This window comes from Brachyistius frenatus, unplaced genomic scaffold, assembly GCF_029030835.1.
Source record: "Brachyistius frenatus isolate BFR_SWC_R1_liver_20210118 unplaced genomic scaffold, ASM2903083v1 Contig_15, whole genome shotgun sequence".
NCBI lineage: Eukaryota > Metazoa > Chordata > Actinopteri > Embiotocidae > Brachyistius > Brachyistius frenatus.
The window spans coordinates 1602632-1625101 of NW_027210614.1; the positions used below are offsets into that span (position 1 = coordinate 1602632).

General features: G+C 39.0%; 1 protein-coding gene across 3 annotated transcripts; it reads right to left on the reverse strand.

Annotated features, from left to right (window-relative positions):
* Positions 1 to 796: 796 nt before the first annotated feature.
* On the reverse strand, positions 797 to 18542 carry mtmr10 (myotubularin related protein 10). 3 transcript variants are annotated; one of them, XM_069693504.1, is made up of 17 exons: positions 18161 to 18542; positions 17727 to 18017; positions 16125 to 16185; positions 12800 to 12936; positions 12220 to 12292; positions 10883 to 11025; positions 8280 to 8373; positions 7999 to 8146; positions 7224 to 7311; positions 6874 to 6962; positions 6496 to 6626; positions 6288 to 6357; positions 5729 to 5799; positions 5319 to 5491; positions 5063 to 5233; positions 4579 to 4761; positions 797 to 3874 (listed from the first exon to the last, which is right to left on the reverse strand). In XM_069693504.1, exons 2-17 carry the CDS (start codon positions 17781 to 17783, stop codon positions 3260 to 3262), a joined length of 2304 nt encoding a protein of 767 aa, XP_069549605.1. In that variant the 5' UTR covers positions 17784 to 18017; positions 18161 to 18542; the 3' UTR covers positions 797 to 3259. The 3 variants fall into 3 exon arrangements, with proteins under 3 accessions (XP_069549605.1, XP_069549606.1, XP_069549607.1); XM_069693505.1 differs by lacking the exon at positions 18161 to 18542 and adding an exon at positions 18093 to 18105; XM_069693506.1 differs by having other exon boundaries at positions 797 to 3871; positions 17727 to 18542.
* Positions 18543 to 22470: the final 3928 nt, after the last annotated feature.

Genomic DNA, 22470 nt, shown 5'->3' on the forward strand with positions numbered 1-22470 from the left:
AAATCATCACTGCAGCACCTCGCCAGGTGTTATCACGAAGTTCAGGCATGATCGTCCAAAGCAGCATCAAAGAACATTTCCGGGACTTTAATGCCGAGATCTTCAGAAAAAAAAACATCAGTGCCTTCGACCAAGATTAAAAACATACGCATCACAGTGATTGTTACACCACACTGAAACATCCCAGAAGAGATTTACCGTAACGCGCTACCTCAGATCGGTTAAGGATTTTATTCATACATTGTATTGCTCGTCATTGTGTACTATGTGTTTTTCTGGAACTTAATTTATTTCTTTTTTTGTAATAAAGTTTTTAAAGGGGAAATGCTTAAAAAAAAAAAAAAACATGGACATTTCTCTTGGTAAGTAGGATGTATGTTCTTGTCTGCTCCGTTAAGATCTTTCTCAAGCTTTTGTTAAGCTAACTGCTATTTGTTGGTGAGTTCACTGAGTTAAGGGACAAAGATTTGTCCTGATGCAAATAAATAAATTCATTTCTTTTGTATTTTTGATTGCTGAATCCAAATATATTTTAAGAATTTCTCTATTAAGTGTAAGAAGTACTATAAGGTACACCCGTTTTAGCTTTTTGAACAACAAAAAGTTACACATTTTGTTGCCCAGTGTTTGAATTGTCGCCTGGTAGCAGGGGTTCTTTTGAATACGTGTCCAGCAGGTGATGTGAGGTGGAAAAAAAACAGCAATTTGGTACATTTTCATGTCAAAACAAAGACTTGTTATATAATGTCTTTTTTTCATGAGCAAAATAAAATGTGAAATAAAAGCCAGAACACAATTTCATTTGAAAACTAATGTAATGATTGGTTATTGGTACACATTTGAGCCTTACTTTCTGTTAGGAAAACAGCTTCAGTGCAGTACCTCTGAATTTAGCTAGATTTACAGAATTGGTCAAAATCACCAGTTTTAGAAAACTAAAATAAGTCAACAGATTTAGAATATAGTTACAAAAACGGCCAATCTTCCCAAAAAGGCACAGACAACGTGCAGTAGCAACTGCATCCCTCTAAGAGAACTTTTGCATAAGTGAATAAATACATCTGCTGCTAATCAATATCAAACCGAGCCACAGGTGAAGCAGTCATCATACAATTACAGCAGAGTGCAATAGTGAATTAGTGGGAAAACACAGCATATAAATATATCTCCATAAAATATAGACTAAATCAAGGATAAAAGTTATTTAGTACCATTAATCAAAAATATTAATTGGAAGATTTCAAGCATATACAGTATTTATAATATTTGCCAAAATTATATTCAACGACTGCCTTAAAACAATCTATCCTATATACTGAGTAAAATGTGCAATTAATAGCATTTGGGAGAGCAGGTTTGCACTCACATTATAAACTATGCTAAGAAACACCTGAACTAGTTATTGCTAAGGGATCAAGAGTACACCGTGTATCATTGGAAGCTGGTCAATCTAGCGTCGCAGGATCAACGCTCCTCGGTGATAGTAGGACAGATACGAGGTCTGTCCAGTGGTCTCGTTACAAAGGGTCTCAGAATAAATGCTGTGTTGTGATTTTAAGACATAAAGAGCTTACACAGTGATAGTTTACTGATCCATTTCCCCACAAGTGTTTCTCACCAGTCCCCAGTTCAGCTGGTAGTAAACGTCCCAGAGAAACATTTTTTAAATCCCCCAAGGAAATTCTGCATCATTAATAGCGGTGAGCATTTTTGCACATTAACCTCACTATTAGTATCTTAACAGTAAGTGCAGGAACTTCAATTTTTGTTTTCTATTATAATTATTTGTCTATGCAGAGTAGAATTATCAAGAACAATAAAGAAACACATATAGTATGTGGAACAGTGTATACAGTTCATGCTTTCAGACGTTCATGGCTTTAATTCTCTGCCAACAGTCTGCACAGATTGTAGAGAACCACTTCGAGGTGTCACAGACATGGTGCATTTATGGCACTTGGCATCCAGATAATTTATTGCAAATGTTTTTCATGTTCTACCTTGAAAAAGTGTCACCCCTCGCTGGATCAGTAACTTCAGTGCCCTGAAATTCAATTTGCTATGAACTAGTTTGGGTCAAACTACTTGTCCGTCCCTTTACTTTCAAATATTTACCCATTCAGCTCCTGTTAATCTGAATACTTTCTCTTTACCAGAAGGCTTCTATAAAAATGTAATAAACCCCCTTTAACAGAAAAGAGAAACTTTCTACCACAGATTGAAGTCCTCACAGCTCCACCAACACTCAGTATCACCTGCATTATGATACTAAAAATATAAGCCCTTATCGCTGCTTCAAAAATAGAGTAAATCTGCAAAGTTAGACCCTGAAATCACACCATTTGCTACTTGGAACGAAACCCTTAAACAAAGCTTAAAATATGGGCGCTTGTAGCAAACAGCAGTAAGTTTGTGCAAAAAAAAAAAAAAAAAAAAAAAAAAAAAGAAAAAGAAAGATACACCCCGTTGCATTCAACCAGGTCAGATCTTTTTTGTTTCAACCACATGGCAGAATATTTAATAGCAGTGTTATTTTCTGTTCCTCTTTCTAAAATAATTTCTTTTTAAAACCACCTTTTCAAATAAATTTCCTGGAAGGCACAAATATATGGAGTACTTGTAAATCAGTGTTCAGTGAAATGCACCATTGCTGCTGCAATAAAAATGGTCATGTCCCAATTTCAGATATCATTATTCCATTTCAGTGGAGAAGTCTTACTGACTAATGAGAATTCAAAGAAAGGACACTTTATCTGACACCGCTGCTGCACACATATTTAAATAGTTAAATTTCCATTATTGCTTTAAAACATGCAGCACGTCACAGGTAAATCTTGGAAAGGGTGTTCGCAACCTTAACTCAGTGAACTCACCAACAAATAACAGTTAGCTTAACAAAAGCTTGAGAAAGATCTTAACGGAGCAGACAAGAACATACATCTATTGTAAAAATGATGATCTTTCACAGTTAGTAGACCTCACAGTAACAACTCACCTGCCAATAACAAGAATCTGACTGTAATGTAATGAACAATAATGATTCTGACCTACAGAGAACATTTAATTTACAAAATGACCTCAGATTTGGATGCAGCATCAATGGTGCAAATTCTAGCTTATAAATAATTCAAAATCAGAAGTCCAAAATGGCATATTTCTGTTTCTCAGTTTCCTTCTTGGTATTAAAGAAAGAGGTAATAGAAAATAAGATGATTAGTTGTTACAAAACAAGTATAGGCTCAGAAAAGAAAGCACTGTGTCACACAGTGTCATTAGCAAGAGTCTCTGTCGACAGCCAGATCCTCGCCCCGTTCAGAAATTTGCTAATGGGAGTCCCATGGCCACTGCGGCGGCACAAGTTTCCCACTGGGGTGAAAGGAAAGGAGGAGGTGAGGAAGTCTGGAGGTATAGGGGGGTCATCTGGGGAACTGGCCTTAAAATACATCCTCCTTCGGTCAGATGGGGGCCCACATGGGCTCGGGAGTGGCGTGCTGCCCGGACTGGGTCCCTTATACTGCCTGAGCTGGCTCTGCAGGATCTCAATTTCGTCAACCAGTTGGGAGAGCTTGTGGTAGGCGGTCATGGGACCTCCTTTGGGAATGCAGGCTTCAGGAACCCAGCGCAGAAAGAAGAGCTTCCAGAGCGCCACGTGCGAGGGCATGAGCAGGGGAATCAGCAGACCCTGCTGGTCGGCTGGTCGGGAGAACCAGTCCCTGAAGAAGCGCTCTGATGGGCTTTCGTCTTTCACTGGGGAGAAATACGGCTTCAGCTCTGACAGCAGAGAGCCCCGCCTGGGCAGTGGGTCCTCTCCACCCCTCAGTCCATTACGCAGAGATGTGGCTGTTCCTCGCAGTGTGGAACTGTAGCTTTTCTGCTGGAGGAAGCACACAGGACTCGATTGTTTTAACTTGACATGAACAGGCAGTATAGGTAGGTAGGTAGGTAGGTAGGTATATACTTTATTAATCCCCGAGGGGAAATTTTTTAGTAGCAGTTAGAAAGGCCACAGTGCACTTTTTCCAGTTTCTCAATTCAAATGCTCATGATCCTAAAACCTCCAACTTTGAAAGAAGATTTAATGTATTTTCTGTACAAAAATTCACCTTCTGATGTCAAAACAACAGCCTGCTCATCAAATCAGAGCAGCAATAAACAAAACGTCTGACTAAAAAAACAACAAAAATAAATAAATTGTAAAACAGTGCAAAACTACAGAAAACTGAGGTGAACCATTACAAAAATACCTAAATTTAATTTTGATCCTAATCTGACTGTGGAAATAAGAAATTTTAAATGAATTGGAAACTACACTGACTACACTGTATTTGCCCTTTGTGATACCCATCCTACAAAGACAAGGAAAGCACACACTCTTAAAACAACTAATTCCTGTGAAAAAAGGAAGTAAATCTTTTTTGAATTAATTTTTTTATTGTATTCAACATCTAAAGACCATCTTTCACCAAAAGGTAAAACACCAGTGTGGTACTTGGTCTATCTGTGGTAAAGGAAGACAGCACACAAAAACAGTGTGCTGATGCTGCTCCTAAAACTTGTAAAACTCAGTATCTTGCTTACCTTTGTGCGTCTGAAGGTTTTCACTTCCCCATTCTGAACACAGGCAGCTCCTTTGCCGACATACATGGGGTTGTTAAAGAGGGTTTGATCTTTGGTGGAGAACTGCTGTGACCACTCCCAAACAGGAGGGAAAAACGCAACCTGCTGTTCTCCTTGAGGGATGGCTTTGTTTTTGGCAAAGTCCTGTAGAGTAAAGACTTGGTTATTCTTACACTGTACATAATTACATTATTGTACACTATGCAAAAAAACAAAAACACATGAATTGGTAAACTTTCTTGACCACCAGCTAAATGCTATTCTATTTTTGTGCATTGTGTTGCACTCTTTCCTGTCAATTATCTGGCATGCGGTTTTACATGAAATGATACCACAAAAAAAAAAAAAAAAAAAAATGATGCTTTGTCATGCCATCACCTGAAACAACATATTTATTAAAGTCACTAAATAAATGAATGTACAATCATATATATCGGTCCCTCACCATCAAGTGCTGAGCACGCTGTTTAGGAGAACTGAAGAGGAAAGTGCTGAAGAGGGGGATCCACATGCTGTCACTCAGTACCGTCAGATAGGCCTCTGTGAACTCAAACGCTGCAGGGTACTGGTTCATCATCTGCCACACGCAGTCCAGGAACAGCACGAACAGCGGCGACTTGAAGACATGAAGCAGGAGTGTCTCAGGAAATTCATGACGACAGCTCTTCTATAACTGGTTTCATTTAAATGAAGACGTATACCTCCTCTTTGTCATTCTTCTTTAAGTGGTTGCATCTGTCCAAGAAGCGATGGCCAGCCATCACCCACTCCTTCTGCACCAAACTCTGAAAGCCAATGAGGCTGCGATAGTGAGGGTCCAACATGAGCTGCACCAGTGAGGACACTACACAGTTTAGGTCTCGGTCTTCTTCCTCTGTAAAAGTGTAGAATGACAAATACCGAGAGCTTAAATAGGCATTTTGGAAGAAAGAATTTTGCAGGTTGGTCAGATTGAAAAACAAGTAACACTATGTAATTCATTCCTATTTGACCGTAATATCTGCTTTGGGTGGTATGTAACATGTATGAGGCCAAACTCTGCTGTAATATTACAAATGATGGACCAATAGATTTAAAAGCTCTTGCTCTATGACGGAAAGCGTGAGTTTACCTTGGAGAATGACGGAGGCATTCTTTCCATCCAGGTGGTACACGACCTCAGCAGAGAGTTTCAAAAAGGACCTTAGGTCACAAAAACAACATATATGGTAAATTGTAAAACACATTTTTTTAAGTAACCGGCAGCTTAGTATTCAGAAAATTATATTGATAAGATTTTTACTAAAGTCCTTTTTGTGCTGTGACTAATTACTGGCCAGGGAGTCAAGAACATCTGAGGGTCACGACCAAAAATACAAAAGCTGAAAAATCATGTGTAAACAAGTATCTCATCTCAACAGTGTATAATTACTAGCATGAGAACTAGCATGTACCTACAACGTAGTTTCACATAAGCAACAAAAATGTAACATTGACTGTGTAAATGCATCTTTAAAAAGATTTGATATATACAACTCAAAAACAAGACAAAATGTTCATATTATAGGTGGAAGTATGAGGGTAAACACTGCGAAGGCTTGCAAGACATTTTAAATTTTGACCCTTTAAAAAATACCACCACACCGACAGTTTATGAAGAGCTTTCAAGTGCCGTCAGCTTGTTTACATACCTGACATACTCCAGCCATCGGGAGTTCTCAATGGATGAAAGCCACCTCTCCTCAGACTCCTCAAAAGGATCTGCACAATCACAACATTCACACACTTGTAAACCTATAACACTGCACGCCCACGCCAAGAAACATTTCTGCAGCAAAAAAATGTGCATTGAATAACACAGCAGACAAAAGATTTAATACTTGAAGCAATGGCGCTCACCTAAGACAGAGATCTGCCGAACTTTAACAAAGGCGTTCTGGATGTCCTGGATGTTTGGCAGACACTTGTCCACATCCAACCTGATGACTTCACTGCGCTGGGGGTGGCTTTTGGTGATGGCAGTGAAGATCCTACAACAACATGAGAGAGATATCGGTGACTGGAGATCTAGTCCATCACAATAAACAGTTATAATATCAAAAACCTGGTCTAAAAATATATCTTCTATTCAGTTCTAACAAATCTCCATACTTCCTAAACCCACTGCTGCAGTGGAACATCTGCTGGCTGCCACTGAACTTCTGAGACAAAGATATTACTAACAACACATTTAATTCAGGTTGTGAACCTGAATGAAATGGGACAGACTTGCATTACCTCTGATCAATCTTCCTCTGCTGTAATGGATCAACTATGCTGGCCATGCGGACAAGAGCACTCCCATTGGGGTGATTCCAGCACCACAGCTAGAGACAAGAACACTCACATTAAACATGGATCAGTCGGAATACAAAGGATGATCTGATCAATTGAAGTTGATGCTACTCTGCAGATACTGACTAGAAATGACTCCACTGGTGGTCCTTACATTTTCTAATAAAACAACATTTTAGGTCTAATCATGAATAACTAAAATGGATAAATGCACTAGTCCGAAGCCAATTTTAAGAAACGGCTCCACATTTAATTGGAGAAATCATCAGATCATCAGTATCTGTAATACTCACAGGAATGCGCCTATCGGTGAAGAATAATGAGTACTGCTTTAGATCTTGATCGGCGAGAGAGACCGGGACCACTATGTACTCTGGAAGACTGAAAAGGGTGCACAGAAAGACTGATGTTACAAATCAATCTAACACAACACCTCATTAAAAACAGAACAAGCAATTTAAATCCAAGAAAATGTATTTTCATGTTTCCACAACATCTAATTTTACAGTCAGAAAACATCACCTAAAGGCTTTACTGCTGATATACCCATCGTTCTCTGAATAAGCCAAGTGTGTTGCTTCATGCTGACATTTAATAATATTGTGCAAATGGTACTGAAAGACTTGGTTGTAAAAAACGTGTTAGCACTGGCTTTGTTCTGCTGTTTGTCCAAAACATTTTTAAGAGCGTATCAAAGATAAGTGTCTTGAGCAGCGGTATTATTTTGTTGAATGAATCAGGGTGAACTGTAAGTATTGTTTCAGCCACATGTGGTGTGTTCAGTTTGGTCCAAGTTACTATTATGTAATTTAGAGTCTTTTCACACATTACAATGCTCACTTTGAAACCCACCATGATGTCATCACTGAAATCAGATGAATAGTATGTATTGTCCAGAACAGAGATGCATGTTACAGTGCCTTTCCCCCCATTAAAAGAGCAATGTAATGTTTACACAATGTAAACATAGCTTATTGACAAAAATATTCAAAAATATTTGGAACAACTAAGGCCTCCTGCAGGAGGTGCAGACATGTTTGCCAACAATAAACACCATGAGCTGAAAACCTTGGTGAGATGGCGTAGATCTCATTGATGGAGCAAACTCTCCACTCTGAAGCACCCGTTCTCTTGATCTCCCGATCCCAGTCAGATGGACGGTCAAAAATGGGGGTCTGTAATCCTCCTCTTGGGGTGGAGCCATTGACTCGCTCCCCTAGAAACACAGATACACTTTTATTTCTGGTGCATAATGTCACATTTGGATTCACAGAATAGATCACAGTTTCAAATAAGATGTTGGGTCTTTTTAAAAACAATGACAGAAAGATGTCCTGATATTTGATTACCTTTAGATTCATGGTATCGCCGTCCTTGATACTCAAAGCCAAACAGCAGCTGAAGGTCAGCTGGATGGGAATAGTGGGCAATAGCCAGGCAAACCTACAATAGAAGGAAGAAAAGCATTTTTATGGAATATAGAGTACAATACAACAAAAGTATAACTGAATGGTGCAATCAACATGTTCAATGAAGATTAGGTTTCATCACAACCACTCAGCTCCCCGAACCCGGCTCACTCTGAGTGCTAGAATTAACTTGAGGCATGTTCTTTAATTATACCAGCCCAAGCACAAGTGAAACCTGGGAGAGCAAATGTCTGACGGACAGCCTACTGCTCTGGTTCTACAGGACTGAATCTCTCTTTGGCTCCACGTGAGTCACACAAAGCAGTCCATTCAGTATTAAAGCTGTGAATAACACGAGAGGACACAGAAAACGTGTGTGTGTGTGTGTGTGTGTGTAGACAAGGCTGCTCCCAACTCTGTAATTTCCTATGGCAAAATAAGGTATTATAGGCTGGCATAATTCCATATGTCACAGAGAAAGAAAAAAAAAAAAAAGAACTGAGCCCTGTTTTAGGTTCACACTGTAATTACATATGTGGTGTCCATAAATAAGTTCACAAGGAGTGAAGGAGGGCAGACACATTCTATTTTAGTGCTCTATACATAATAAACCTTTCATATTCTGTTCTATGCAGTACAGGACACAAAATTAAGTGTTAATGATCGCATTTTTTTTTTTTTATAAATGTAATTTATCTGTAATTAGAGACCTGTGTCCCTGTTCAATAGAGTGTTGTACCCTGAGCCAGATGTGGTGTAGGTATGTACCAGGGAGCTGCAAGTGCTCTAAAACCTACACAGAAATTGCTCCCAGATGACGAGAGGAGATCAGACATGCAACGGGCACACAGTGAAGCCAGATCCTGGACTCTGTAGTGAGGCTGCAGAAAGCCAAGAGCTCCTCACCACCTTTGTGAATCTAATTCACAAATAAGTATTTATTTCCAGGCCCTAAAACTTCATCTTTCCCAATATTACACAACATCTCTTCTTGCTGAATGTTTATTTGATATGATGTGCTGTAGGCGGTGTTTTAAGAAAGGGTAAGTATACCCATCAATCGGTCACATGGCAGATTGAGCCTAACACGACAACTTCCTAGTTCACGTTTTCTGAGTTTTTATATGATTTGTCACTTGATTAAAAACACTAAATTTTCATGCATGACTCGTATAAAGTTCATCTTGTCACTGTGGCCTACTTTAACTCTACTAAACTGAGCTGCAGCATCATGAATGAAACATCTGTCCAGTGTCTTTATGCAGGAGATGAGTCAGAGTCACGCTGCCAGTTGTTGTGCAATCAGGATCAAACTCTGTTTCCTTTCTCTTGAATGAGCATTGTTCTTGATATCTATTTGTTGTTAGGCTAATGACTCCACTGAACATGCTTTCAGCGAAGTCAATCCTTTCTATTCAAATGGAGCGTGACTGAGTCGCACACAACAGTTCGCATGATATAAATATCCTTGTCACTGAGGAAGTAGTCATAGAAATGAAACAGAGTGTGTGTATGCAGCGATTTTACACAGTCAGGAAAGGAAAAGTTTGGTCAGCAATGACCAACAGTGAAACGGGCAGGAGAAACTGAGGAAAGCGAATGGTTAATTCTCAGCAATTCGTTATTAGGAGGTCTGGCATTAAAAACAAAAGCTAAAAGGTACTCTGTGTAGAATTACATGTGACTGAAGGACAGGTTCACAGTTTTTCAGTCCGTCTTAGAACAACATTTTTTTCTTTCAGAAAACTGTGGTAAACATTCGTGCTGTATTTTGTGCCCCTTGGACAAATATATGAGGGAAGTGAGGTAGTAAATATCCGTCTGTTATACTATCCCAACCTTTCCCAAGCGGCAACCAACCGTGACGTCACCTATTGTTTTGTGAACAACTGCTTTGAAGCCTCGAGTTCAGTATTTTGCACGTCCCCTTCTTGCCACTTTGGACTTTGGAGCCAGAAGTGACCATATTTGGATGAGCTGGGGAAGAGCGGTAGATCAGACTCAATCTGATTGGGAACTCGAGGACACTACGCCCCCTCCCCCGATGGACGCTTTTGGAGGACTAATATATAATTCATGACGGGATTATTTTCCGATGGACTGCCAAAATACTAATAAGAAAGATTAACTTTCTCAAATGACCATTATGGCTTGTGGAAAATATTGACCGACTTTGTATAGCATGAAAAGTTGAATGGGAGTCTATGAGCCAACCTCTAGCAACACTCTGTGGTATTGCAGTTTAGGGCACTTAAGCATTAGTCTTTATTTTTCAGACCTGGAAGCGACGTCCACTTTTATAAAGACTGTGTTGCCTTAACACTAAACCTAACCCCTGATACTAAGATATTGCGGTCAAGATTGCTTTTGAATTTTATCTTTTCATTAATTCATAAAAATTGTCCTTTTTGTTTAGAGTAAAAGTCTACCACCAGTTTTTGTGTCATATTCACACCTAGCATATTTTAAAAGCCTCTAAAAATACCATCCAGATACCAAAATTGAAATCAAAGGCAACTGGTCAAAGCTTCTGTTTCACTCACCTTTTTGGCACTTTCAGGTCCAGCCTCATCGAAGCAGAACCTTATGATGCGCAAGTCTTTGCAGTACAGGATGAGTTCAGTGGGGTTGAACTTTAGCTTCTGGTTTGAGCCCAATACTTTCTTCTTCCCCTTTGTATCATTCACTGAAAGGACCAAACACAAAATATGAAGCATATCAAATTCAGAAAACACATGCCAAAGTTTAGAGACAGAAGACTACATTTGTTCCTATAAAACACAACAGGTATTAATGTCAACTACAAGGAACTAAAAACATACACTATGTCTGCCATGGCTGTATCATTGTTTTTCCTGTTCTTTCAAGTAACAATATATAACTGGCCAATATGCAAGTAAAAATGAATTATTGGTCTGATAATGAATTTTCAGCCAATGATTACATGGAGAAATGCTCTCTGCGCCGCTACCTGTTTACGAGGCTCCTCATACACATGCACACTACGCTTCTTATGCTAGTAGCAAACTCTTATGAATAACCTACACATACACATGGTTAAAACAGTTAAAACTAACTACCAATGTATATTCAACTCAGCTGGATTACAGACGCTTTTGATACAGAGAGTGACGAGCCTGGATTCTCTATTCGGCTGTTACTGGGAAGCTGATATCAGTTATACTGATATTAACCAGCACTAGGGTTTAATTTCTTTCTTGAAGCCCTGATATTTGTGTAAATCCTACATTGATGGTGTTGTCTTTAGTAGCCCAGTTCATACAGATCCAAACAAGCTGGGCAGAACCTCATGCTTCATCACTGCAACACAAATAACCTTGGTCTGGGCAGTAGGCCTCGCAGCGTCAGCAATCTACAGCAATGGAGATATATAAACAAAGCTAATCCTAAACCGGGCTGCACTGCCACTAAACACTGCGTTAGCTGTGACATCATTTGTTATCAGATTGCTGACCAGGAAAAACAAACGACACTGGTCATCCACCTAAACTGTCAAAGATTAATGAGGAGTCGACCGGGCTCATCAAACTTTAATTCTGATTATACACCACTATTTAGGTTAGGATGATATGTGCTGGTGCAAAATCAATTACGTAATTAAAATGAATTTGGTTTGATTGCTGAATAGACAAAATTATGGTTTAATATAATTATAAAATATATAATAATTTAGTTTGGGGTATTGTGGCATTTTCAGATAAACATTTGGTTTCAGGTAACAAGTTCCTACATGTGGATGTCAGATGGGGAAAGAGTGTCATGAAAATATGAAACCAGCAGAATACTTTCTCCCAAACATAAAATTAAAAAGATGTGCAACAAGAAATGTTATTTTACAAACATTACGAACGACATGTACCTGTTACTACTTGCTCCAGACAGGTCAGGGGAATGTCGTGCTGTCCAATAAGCAGGTGGGACAACTGCGTCTTCTGTAGTGAAGGCAAACATGTCTGACATCTTGTAGACTTTGTATTATTCCCTTAACTCACTGAAATGCTGTATCAAATACTGGCTGGTATATCGTGTCGAGGTTCTCGAACTGAGTAATGATCAAGTCCCATTATCAAGTCAACAATCTGCCACGTAGATGGAAATGACGTCTGTTCTCACTTCTTGTGCGATACCACTGACAATGTAGTGCAGGAAAGTACACAAGTTTTCCTTCCTCTTTGCCAGATGCACCAAACATAAAAACAAAGCTGTGAAGAATTTAATCTATTCAGCCATATGTTGGTGGTACTAACAGAAGTTACACACAAATATAAAGCTGAAACTCTTATTCATTCTACTTCATTTAAAGCCTTGTGAATAACAACATGCTGAAGTTCAAACATGTGTTTTGTTTTTTTTTTTAACACTAAGGGTTTCATAATTACAAAACATCAGACCAACGACATTGTAGTGTTTTACTACTGCTAAGAAACCCACAAAAATACCTGCTTAGACGGGGCATCCTGAGGGATGAAGGAAACCTTAAAGTTGGTGCATATCAACTTCCCCCAAAGGTCATCCTGGCTGCTTTCAGTGCTGATGCATTTCCTCACAAAGTTCACCTCATTCACTACGATCTCCCCTGGTGACAAACGAATGAGAAAAGCAAAAACAATGAGCATAAAAACCTCAAATTTATGTTTACAGGTAAAAGGAGCATACAAAGAAATAAAGATCATAAATGTTTTTTATATAATTAAACAATTATGACACTTTTTTGAAGTCATTTTCCTTTTCAGTGCTCTTCTTTTAACCATCTTCCTCCCTGATGTTGGATGCATAAGAAGCATCAGCTAAAAAGGTACAAGTTCTTGTTCTTAATGACACTGCTGGAGAACAATAGGGACAGTTTGCCAAGTGCAGCAATACATACTGGTACAAAGTAAATGAAAGTAGTACTTTTACATTACTAATGTTGATAAATTAAAGGTTATGAGTCCAATGAACTTTGCTACAAAAAGAAAAATCTGGCTATGCACAGCTACTCATCATTAGCTTTAATTTGAATAAGGACAACTATCCAGGGTGAAATTTAACAAAGTCTTGACATGCTTGATATTGACATCAAAACCAGTTACAACCAAAAGCAAGTTCAACTCGTCTTAAGAGATTTTTCCTCCTCCTCCATATGAGATTTTGCCTCTGTTTTGTTTCATTTATTAACATTTCCTTTCAGTGGACAGGAAAGTATGCTTCCTAAATACTGTTGGTTAATCTTATGCTTCAGATTAACATGCACGTAACCTAATGTTTTTGTGATTCTCCAAAAGCAGAACAAACTCAATAAATGTCTTTATACAGGTCAGTAGATATGCAACCAAACAGGAAGCGGAGGCTTCTCACCGATACGTATCTTATCGCAAATGCTTGATGCATGGTGTGAAAGGATGTGCTGCAAAACAGTTTTAGACATCTGAAACTAAAAGCCAAACGCCCCACACACCATCCAAATGTCTGTAAATATAAGGGAGACGATAATCACCTTCAGTTCTACCATGTGCAAGTCACATTATAGTGTTTAATTCAGCTTTAGGGTAACGGGGCAGCTTTTTATAAACTATCTTTTATGGGAAACGTGACCTTTGCCCCTTCACATGATCACGAACGAAATGATTAAGTCGAAGAAAAGAATCCGGCTATAAAAAGTTGCCCCACAAATGTTTAAAAGATGAAAACTGGGGCAGCAGGGTGGAGTCACTTCAAAGCTTTGCACCAGAGAGCCAACTGAGACTGTACAGTTAAAAATAAGGAAGCTGATCATGAAACCTGTTACTCTGTCTGGCACACAAACCAGACTACAAAAAGAAGCGACAGCCCATGTGTGGTAACATAAATAAAATACACCTCACTAAAGTACAGTGTGTTTGCAAATGAAGAATTGTTGTTCGAGTGGCTCTGAGGAACTTTCAAAAGATGAAACACTAGCAATCGATATTAATCCAACAGCTTTTCCCTACAAAACAGCACATCACTGAATACAGCATACAAAAACATCACATTATGTGAAGGGAGTGTCGAGCCACTCCCATTAGGCTGCTGCTCACACTCATACCAGAATAAATCCTAAACATGAAGGCTTTGTTGCTGCCCCAGGTACTGAGCTACCTACACTTTAGACACCCTGGCACCATACTGATAAAATATGCATCAGTTGGCACAAGTTGAGGACAGTAATTTACAATTTCATATCCTGATTCCACTTAAACAATTGAGCTTTAAATCAGTTATTTCCTGTTGAGAAGGTAAACTTCCTTCAACCGACAGAAGTGGAAACACCAAGATGACAAAGAGGAAGTGAGCTGCAAAGAGCATTTGGCCTGAACTGGTGCCAGGAGGGTGATGAAGTAGTTTATTGTGATGAACACTGCTCACACCAGCAATTTTCTTTTCATGATGATCCATATGCTTGTTTATTCAGGAGACTCCAGCAGCACAAGCCCTAACACTTGCAGTGGGTGCTTTAATTACAATTACTTTTTACTTACAATGACTTATACAACCAACTGGAGGTTGGAGATCTGTGCGGTGTACGGCAATCAGACACTCCTGCAACTGTTGGAAAGCTTAAATTGTTACATTTTTGTGAAGACTTTTCAAGAGTTCTTTTAAAAAGGTGTGCATTTCTGCTGACTTTACAGATATGAACACTAACGTCCGAAAAGCTATATTGCTAATCTAAACATACGGTGGTATGTACAATGGCATTTATTTGTATTTTATCCATGATTAGATTGATAAAAAAAGATGGTCTTAATGAATGAAAATATTTTTTTTACTTTGGTACAACGAGCTCCTACCGACAGCTGTAATGCCAAATATGAAACCAACGTTGTGATTTAAGGAAATAAAAAATGTCAGCAACAATTCCTCATCTACCACATATGTTTTGGAACTGTTTGTATTAGCTGAGGTTGCGCCAGACTGATGCATGTTTGCCTGAGCAGAAATGCATGTTAGACCAGCGATGTAGTACAAAAACAGGATGGGTAATTATCCATGTCCATGAAAGGGGCATCGTCCAGACTTTGAGACCACATAGTCGTTAAAAGGAAATGCTACGCTGACTCAGCGTTGCAAAGAGGACAAGAGGAAGTGACATCCCAATTTTTCTCTATTGACCGAGCTTTATGCTGCCCTCTTACAAGCCCGCTGCTTGGGTTGACAACTTCCTGCCATAGGTCAAACCCACGTATCAAAATTTTAGTGTGGACTTGACCAACTAATTTGAAGAAAATGTTTGTCAGCTAAATGCCACCATGTTGGAAAAGCCATTCATTCAGAACCAACCACTGAGACACCTTCTGCAGCAGTTTAGACGAGACTTGGTACAAAATCAGGCTTTCAAGCTTCAGCAATAAATCTGGAGACGTAAGCAACGAGATAATTTCAGTTATTAACGACAAAGATGGTCTAATAATCAGGCCTCTGTAATTTTTGTTTTGACTACGTTATTCACCGGAATCACTGAAAACAGAGTTGTGGGAGATGATTAAGAAAATATTGAACTAGGATGAAAACACAGTTATTATTAGTTAATGACAAACAGGCTTTTTTTTGCCAAAGTACAAGTCTACAGTTTACTCAATGATATTACCACTTTGCACACAGAGGAGGGGTGCCCTGCATAAGACACTCTGTAAAAGAAATACACTCTTTCATCTGGTCATTAACATAATGTCTAAATAAAATGTCTACAAATCAAGAATGTCTAGCTTGCATTTGAGCAAACATTTTGTTTTGTTTTTAGGATAATGCAAAAAATAAACTTACCTGAAAGTAACTTAGGCTCCAACTTTTTAATAGGTGGTTCAAAAGATTTCTTCACATCAGTCTACAAAAGAAAAAAGAAGCATATGTCACATCAGTTACAGTCAGACAGTAGCTCATCAGAGGGTTAATGGATAATGGAAATCATGTGTTATTACAGGGTGAAAGGGTAGAAAACTACCACTTAAATGTGTCTTTGCAATTGTAAACACATCATAAAATATTAATTAAAAACAAAACAAAAAAAAAGAGACTTGTAATTAGCCTTTAACAACGGCTGCTATACTATCATGCTGTTATGTTTTTGGTGAGTAAATATTGGATACATAGAAACTTACAGCATGCAGTAAGAGAAAATAAGCCGTGTGCAAGTTCTGTTTCCAAATTAAGTAGCAACTAGTATACGTATAGTCAACTAATGCTATTAATAATGAACCCCACAATACCTCGCACACCCGCCTGATACTATCTATTATTATTGGTACAGCTGTGCATGTTCATACATGGCTCTCCTCTTAAGAGTTTAAGTGAACGAATGACTATGGAGGTTAAACTACTGACTTTCAGATGTAGGATTTTTGGGTGTAACATTTAAGTTTATGTGTAGAAAAGCCTCCAGTTTCTACATGGATCATCTGATCTGGCCGTAAATACTCTCAAATAAGAGTTAAAATCTAGAACTTTAACTATAGTTTTCATTTTATTTCAAATCTAATCTGCTGGAATCAAGAGCCGAAATACCAGGATTACACTGTACATGACAAAATTAAATGGTCAGAGCATTTCTTTTTTTACATCAGCAAAGCCTCCCACAGTATAGCACATCTAATCAAAATGTTTAAAGTCCTTTAGTTATAGCGTAATGAAGGAAAGCCACCCTCTTGTCCACATTACACGTCTTCGAGTCATTTGGAGTTCGTGCATCATTGATATTCTCTCTTCTATAACAAAAATATAGGTAATCTGTGTAATTTTGTATTTACCATGCAATGCTGATTTTATACTTGAATACACTGACTGTCAATGGAAAGATCCAAATTACCTCCTAAAACCAGTCGTGACCTTATACCCAGACAAACATTGGTATTATTAGGGTCACTTGATCAGCATCTGTAATCAAACCCTTTCACTCGCGGCCTGGACAAGTGCTTAAAACCTGCAGGCAAAACAAGGCAAATACAACACAAACCTCAAATGCAAAATTACAGTTGGGTAATTAGTTCTCTCTTTCAACATGGAATTAAAAAGACCAAACATGTCAAGGTCTCACTTCTCTAAATTGTGCAGGATTAGAAGGAAAACGTTGTTTCTTTCAGCCAACAAGTGACATTTCACCAGACAGCAACTACGAAGACGCAAAGCAAACGTGTAATCTGGTAAATCAAAAAAAAAATCAAGGAGAAATCTTTGCAGAAACTCAACAGTGTTTGATGAATCCAACCAACATCACTTGGAATAAGAAAACAACTACACCAGTATGCACGTTTTACTGAGGATTATTATATTTTCTTTTGCAATTACCTAAAAACAGCGATTCATACATTTATCACCAAACACGTAAAGTACACTCCGCCATAATCTGGCATGACAAAAATACATACATACCTGAAGAGGAGGGAGATAACACTTGAAGGTTGGTTTCAGGGGTTTGACAGAAAACATTGTTTATGTCCTCTCTCTCTCTCTCGGTGATATTCCTGAAAGAGTTGACTGGAGGGAAAAAAAAAAAAAAAAAAACACACCAAAAGGAAGCCTTCGGGAAAGTTTAGGTCAGCTCCTTATCCGAGTAAATCCGAGACGTCCGGCCGTAAAATATTCATCGAGACAGCCCGGGGGCGAGCTGACGGCTCTCCTCCCGTTTCGATAAGAGGTGGAGGAGCAGATTACTCGAGCTGCCTGGAAAAAAAGTTGACAAGTTAACGTTGAGGCGGCGGCGTTAGCTTGGCTAGCTGGCTAGCGTAAAGTACTAACATCGAGGTTTTTTATGAATGCCGTTCCCACGCGGAGATAAAACTGTGGAAGAAAAAAAAAAAAATTACAGGCGTCGGCTGCGTGTCTACATCTTCTTTACACCTGTTGCTGTGTGTGTGTGTGTGTGTGTGTGTGTGTAGTCGCCCCTCGGTGACTTCCTCAAAGCCTCAACTAACTCAGCCAAACGCAGAGCCCGACGCCGTGAAGGACTTCGCGGCCATGTTTATGGAGAGCCGAGGTCCCGCCCTGCTTCCGGGCTGCGCTGCTCGGCTCTTATCGCTCCCACACTTTCTTTGAGCAAACTTTCTGGAAAAAGCTGAAACGGGACACGGAGGTACTCTGTCCACAGTCGAAGCTGAATAGATATCTACTACCGTGCGTGACAGTAAACAAAGCGATACGCGTTTGATTTGAAGAGGAAACCCGCGATTATTTTCGTGAGCGTTCATCAAGCGCACCACGCATGGACTACAACTCCCAGGAGACATTGACAGCACGACAAGCTGACGACCGCACGTCCTTATTTTTTTTTTTTTTTTAACAGTAGCTGAACTTTATCAAACTATTGATTTATTTATGTATCATAAAAAAAAAACGTACATTTGTTTTTTCCCACAAACTCACAATTTTGTTTAAAACAAGGTGTTGATGATACAAAATCAGCTGACTTTAAGTCATGTTTAGGCTAAAGAGATCATCTCATCATTCAAAACGGTAGTCTGGGTTTTACGAAAGTCATTTCTGGAGCTGTTGGAGCTATATACTGAAGAAAAGGTTTAGGCATGTTGGCACGCGGGTTAATTCAGAAATCAAAACACCACAACTATCTACAATAAATTTTTAAAAATAAAAATAATTATTAAACAAGAAACAAAACAGGTGTCCCAAGAGACCACCGCCAATTTCACATGTAATTGAAAGTCTGCATATTTACTGAGTTTTTCTTGGCACTTACATCCTGCTGGGACACCTGTCTCTCTCCCCATATGAAGTTGCCTGGGCGAGTTACCTGGGCTCTGAATAACCTGCATTACGTGACGTTTAACAGGGTTACTGAGTAGGACGAGTGGAAACCTGATTTAAAGATGACGTGCTTCACTATGAGAACACGGCAGAGTGGAGGGAAGGTCCTGACAGCAGCCGGACTGATCACAAGATTGTGTTGGACGATTAAAACCAGAAGGAGGCAGTAATGCAACTCTGTGGATGGCAACTTCCCTAAAACCCCGAAGAAGGCGAAAGCCGGTCATGAAGCGCACCTGCTCCCCATGCTCACCTGCACGCACCTGACGGTAGCCACATGTCAGCCTGGCTCAAAAAAAAAAAAAAAAAAAAATGCACAAAGGGAACAGGAACAGAGTCAGTCGACGGCACAGAAGAGCTTCAGAAGAAAAATCCTTCCCAACCAGAACTACATGCAGGCCAGCACCACTGATAGCAGCAAAGAGTCTGTTGATGGAGACAAACGTAACACCTGCAGCTAAAATTCAAGTTTAACCAGAGCACACTGTAAGTATGAGAACATCTTATTCATTATGAATAACAGTATTGATCTTCCCAAAACAATGTCTTATTTATTTCTGAATTTATGCCACCATCAAATATTCAATTCGATAATACAAGCTTTCTATCTACTGTTTCTTGTGAACTCCATTTATGCGAGAAAACAGCTAAAATCCCCATTGGCCCATCCAATGTTGCAACTTCCTATGTCTGTTTCAAATTGAAAGCCCTCTGGTTTTATGCAAAGTCCAGCCTGGTCCAACCACATACTAGGTTTTGCTTTGTCTTATCCTCTAGTAATTGAAATGGTCATCCCCTCAAATGAGCAAATTTATGTTGCGAACGTCAGCAATATCTCCTTGTACCTTTTATTCAGAAAGTCAGAATGTAATACTTGATGTACTGATAGTTGCCAATACACACATCAACATGTGAATGAGGGTAGAACTACATGCATAAAGTTTCAACTATATGTTGTACGTCATACATTTAAAGCATCTTGAATGACAAAATAAATGTAAATTGATGTCTTAATATTCAGTCAGGAAGTCAAGAGGTAAGCGTAGTATATTAATTATACCACAGGCGGTTAGGCCCAACATTCCTGTAGCTATATTATTTATTGTGCTGTGTTTATCACAGTAAAGTTACAACTGGGAAAGATGACCAAAAAGCCGTCTCAGTGACGAAGAACAGGAGTAAAACAGTCTCTACTCGGGTTTAAAGCCAAGCTTACAGTCAGCAGCTCAAAGGCAGCCAGATGACCGGCAGCAGCGAAAGTGGCTGACATTTATTTCGAACATGTGTTTGTCTGCATGGACAGATGGGAAATGTGAGAAAGCTTGAGCATCAGCGGTTATTATTGCACAGACTGAGCTGAAACATGAACACACACTTCTAATTCACCCATACCTGAGCCCAAATGTTGCATCCCAAGGTTCTCCTGAATTCATGTGTGTTTAAACTACTCAAAAATGTGTCATTTGCTGACTGCATCCATTTCTGTATACATTTATAGCACCATTCTTATGTGCTGGAAATGCATTTCATGTGTTTATATCTGCTACAACAGATATATTTATATATCTCATGGAGACCTTCTCCATGGTGAACAACTGTATCGTTTTTTTTTTTTTTTTAAACACTTGGTGTGATTGCTGATCTAAATCAACACCATGTTTGTCTGATATATATATACTGTATATATATATATATATATATTTTTTAAATCATTTATGTAATGTCCTTTGTCGTCCACACGGTGGTGACAAAATACCACACCAGAGGAATCACCAAAGCTCTGTTCATGAAAGGATCACTAACTTATTCATACATTATAGGTGCTGCTTTCGACAGTGTTACTTACCACATCTATCTCTGTCACCTAATACAGGCGGAGACACTGTTTTGCTTCAGTTCAAAGACCCATATAAGGACATTTATATTAAATATTCTTCAGCCTTTCAGTGTGCTGTAGTGAGCAATTCATGTTCTTAATACTCATCTTCAATGTTTGAATTATATTTAGAATAAGTCTTAAATATGAGTACAGGACACACACACACACGCGCGCGCACACACACACACACACACACACACACACACACACACACACACACACACACACACACACACACACACACACACACACACACACACACACACACACACACACACACACACACACACATGTCTGTGCATACAGAGGCAGCCTGTTTGATGGGTCACACCCAGAGACTCGCCTCACCACCCAACATCATTTCAAGGCAAGCCCCAGTCTGTCTGGAGACTGCTCGTGAGGAGTGGATACCAGTGCCACCCAAACACTTCAAAAGGGGTTTCCTAAAGGGCCTTTGAGTTGCATTTTTATTTGTCTGAAGAGGAAACACCACTGAATTTCTGTACATAATTTGGGGACAACCTTCTCAAAGAATTGAGTTTTAATAACAGATCCTCTTAAGATAAATACTATAAGCAGTGAATACATTTAGTGTGACTGCACCCATGAAGTTCAAATGAGGATTTCACATGCAACATGTAAAAAGGAAAAGGACTTTGAACATTTATGTTTTTACAAGCGGTATTATTTTTTTTATATACGTGACAGTAAAAACATTACATGACACCGTTTTACTTTTGTTTTTCAAGCGTAAAGTACATTTATAAAGAAACTGTAGTTTTGAGGTACTTGTATCTCATTTTCTGATACTTTGTACTTTTGCTCCACTCCATTCATTTGATTATCTTATAAGCAAACCACCAAGTTAGCTTATTTAAACTTAGTAGTACTCATGTATCACTAACTTGAATGTGCAAACTCATCAAACATGAATTCTTTTGTATTCTGATGCAGTAGGTTGAAATGAAATCAGACTTTATTGTCTCTTGAAGGGAAATTCTTAGACTACAAAGCAGTATATAAAGTACAAAAAAAAGTTTCTCACATGAATGCATCAGTGACTATTGTCGAATAATATACTTTATTTTAAAATCTGCATGATGAACACTTTTATCTTGCTTTTATTACTCACTTTATTGAAATGTTATTGTATAATATAAGAGATAAGAAATAAGAGTACTGAGGACATATTGCACCACTGACAAATTCACATCCACCAGGATGTGTTTGGGCTGTCAGTACTGGCCGTGGCAGCTCGGGTTTCTAAAAGACTAACGCTGAAATATTTTTGTCCTCTGGTGTTTGTTGTTAGGAAGTGCTACAGCTGCGCATGCCCAGTGGTTTCGCTCCCAGTAAGTCATGAATATTTAAGTAGTGTCCGCGTTCAGCGTCCTTTGATTGGACCCTCGGGCTCAGTTTCCTGTGTTATGTTTGAGACTCCGTTTTCGAGGGCACTGCTCGCTCCGTAAATTCCCA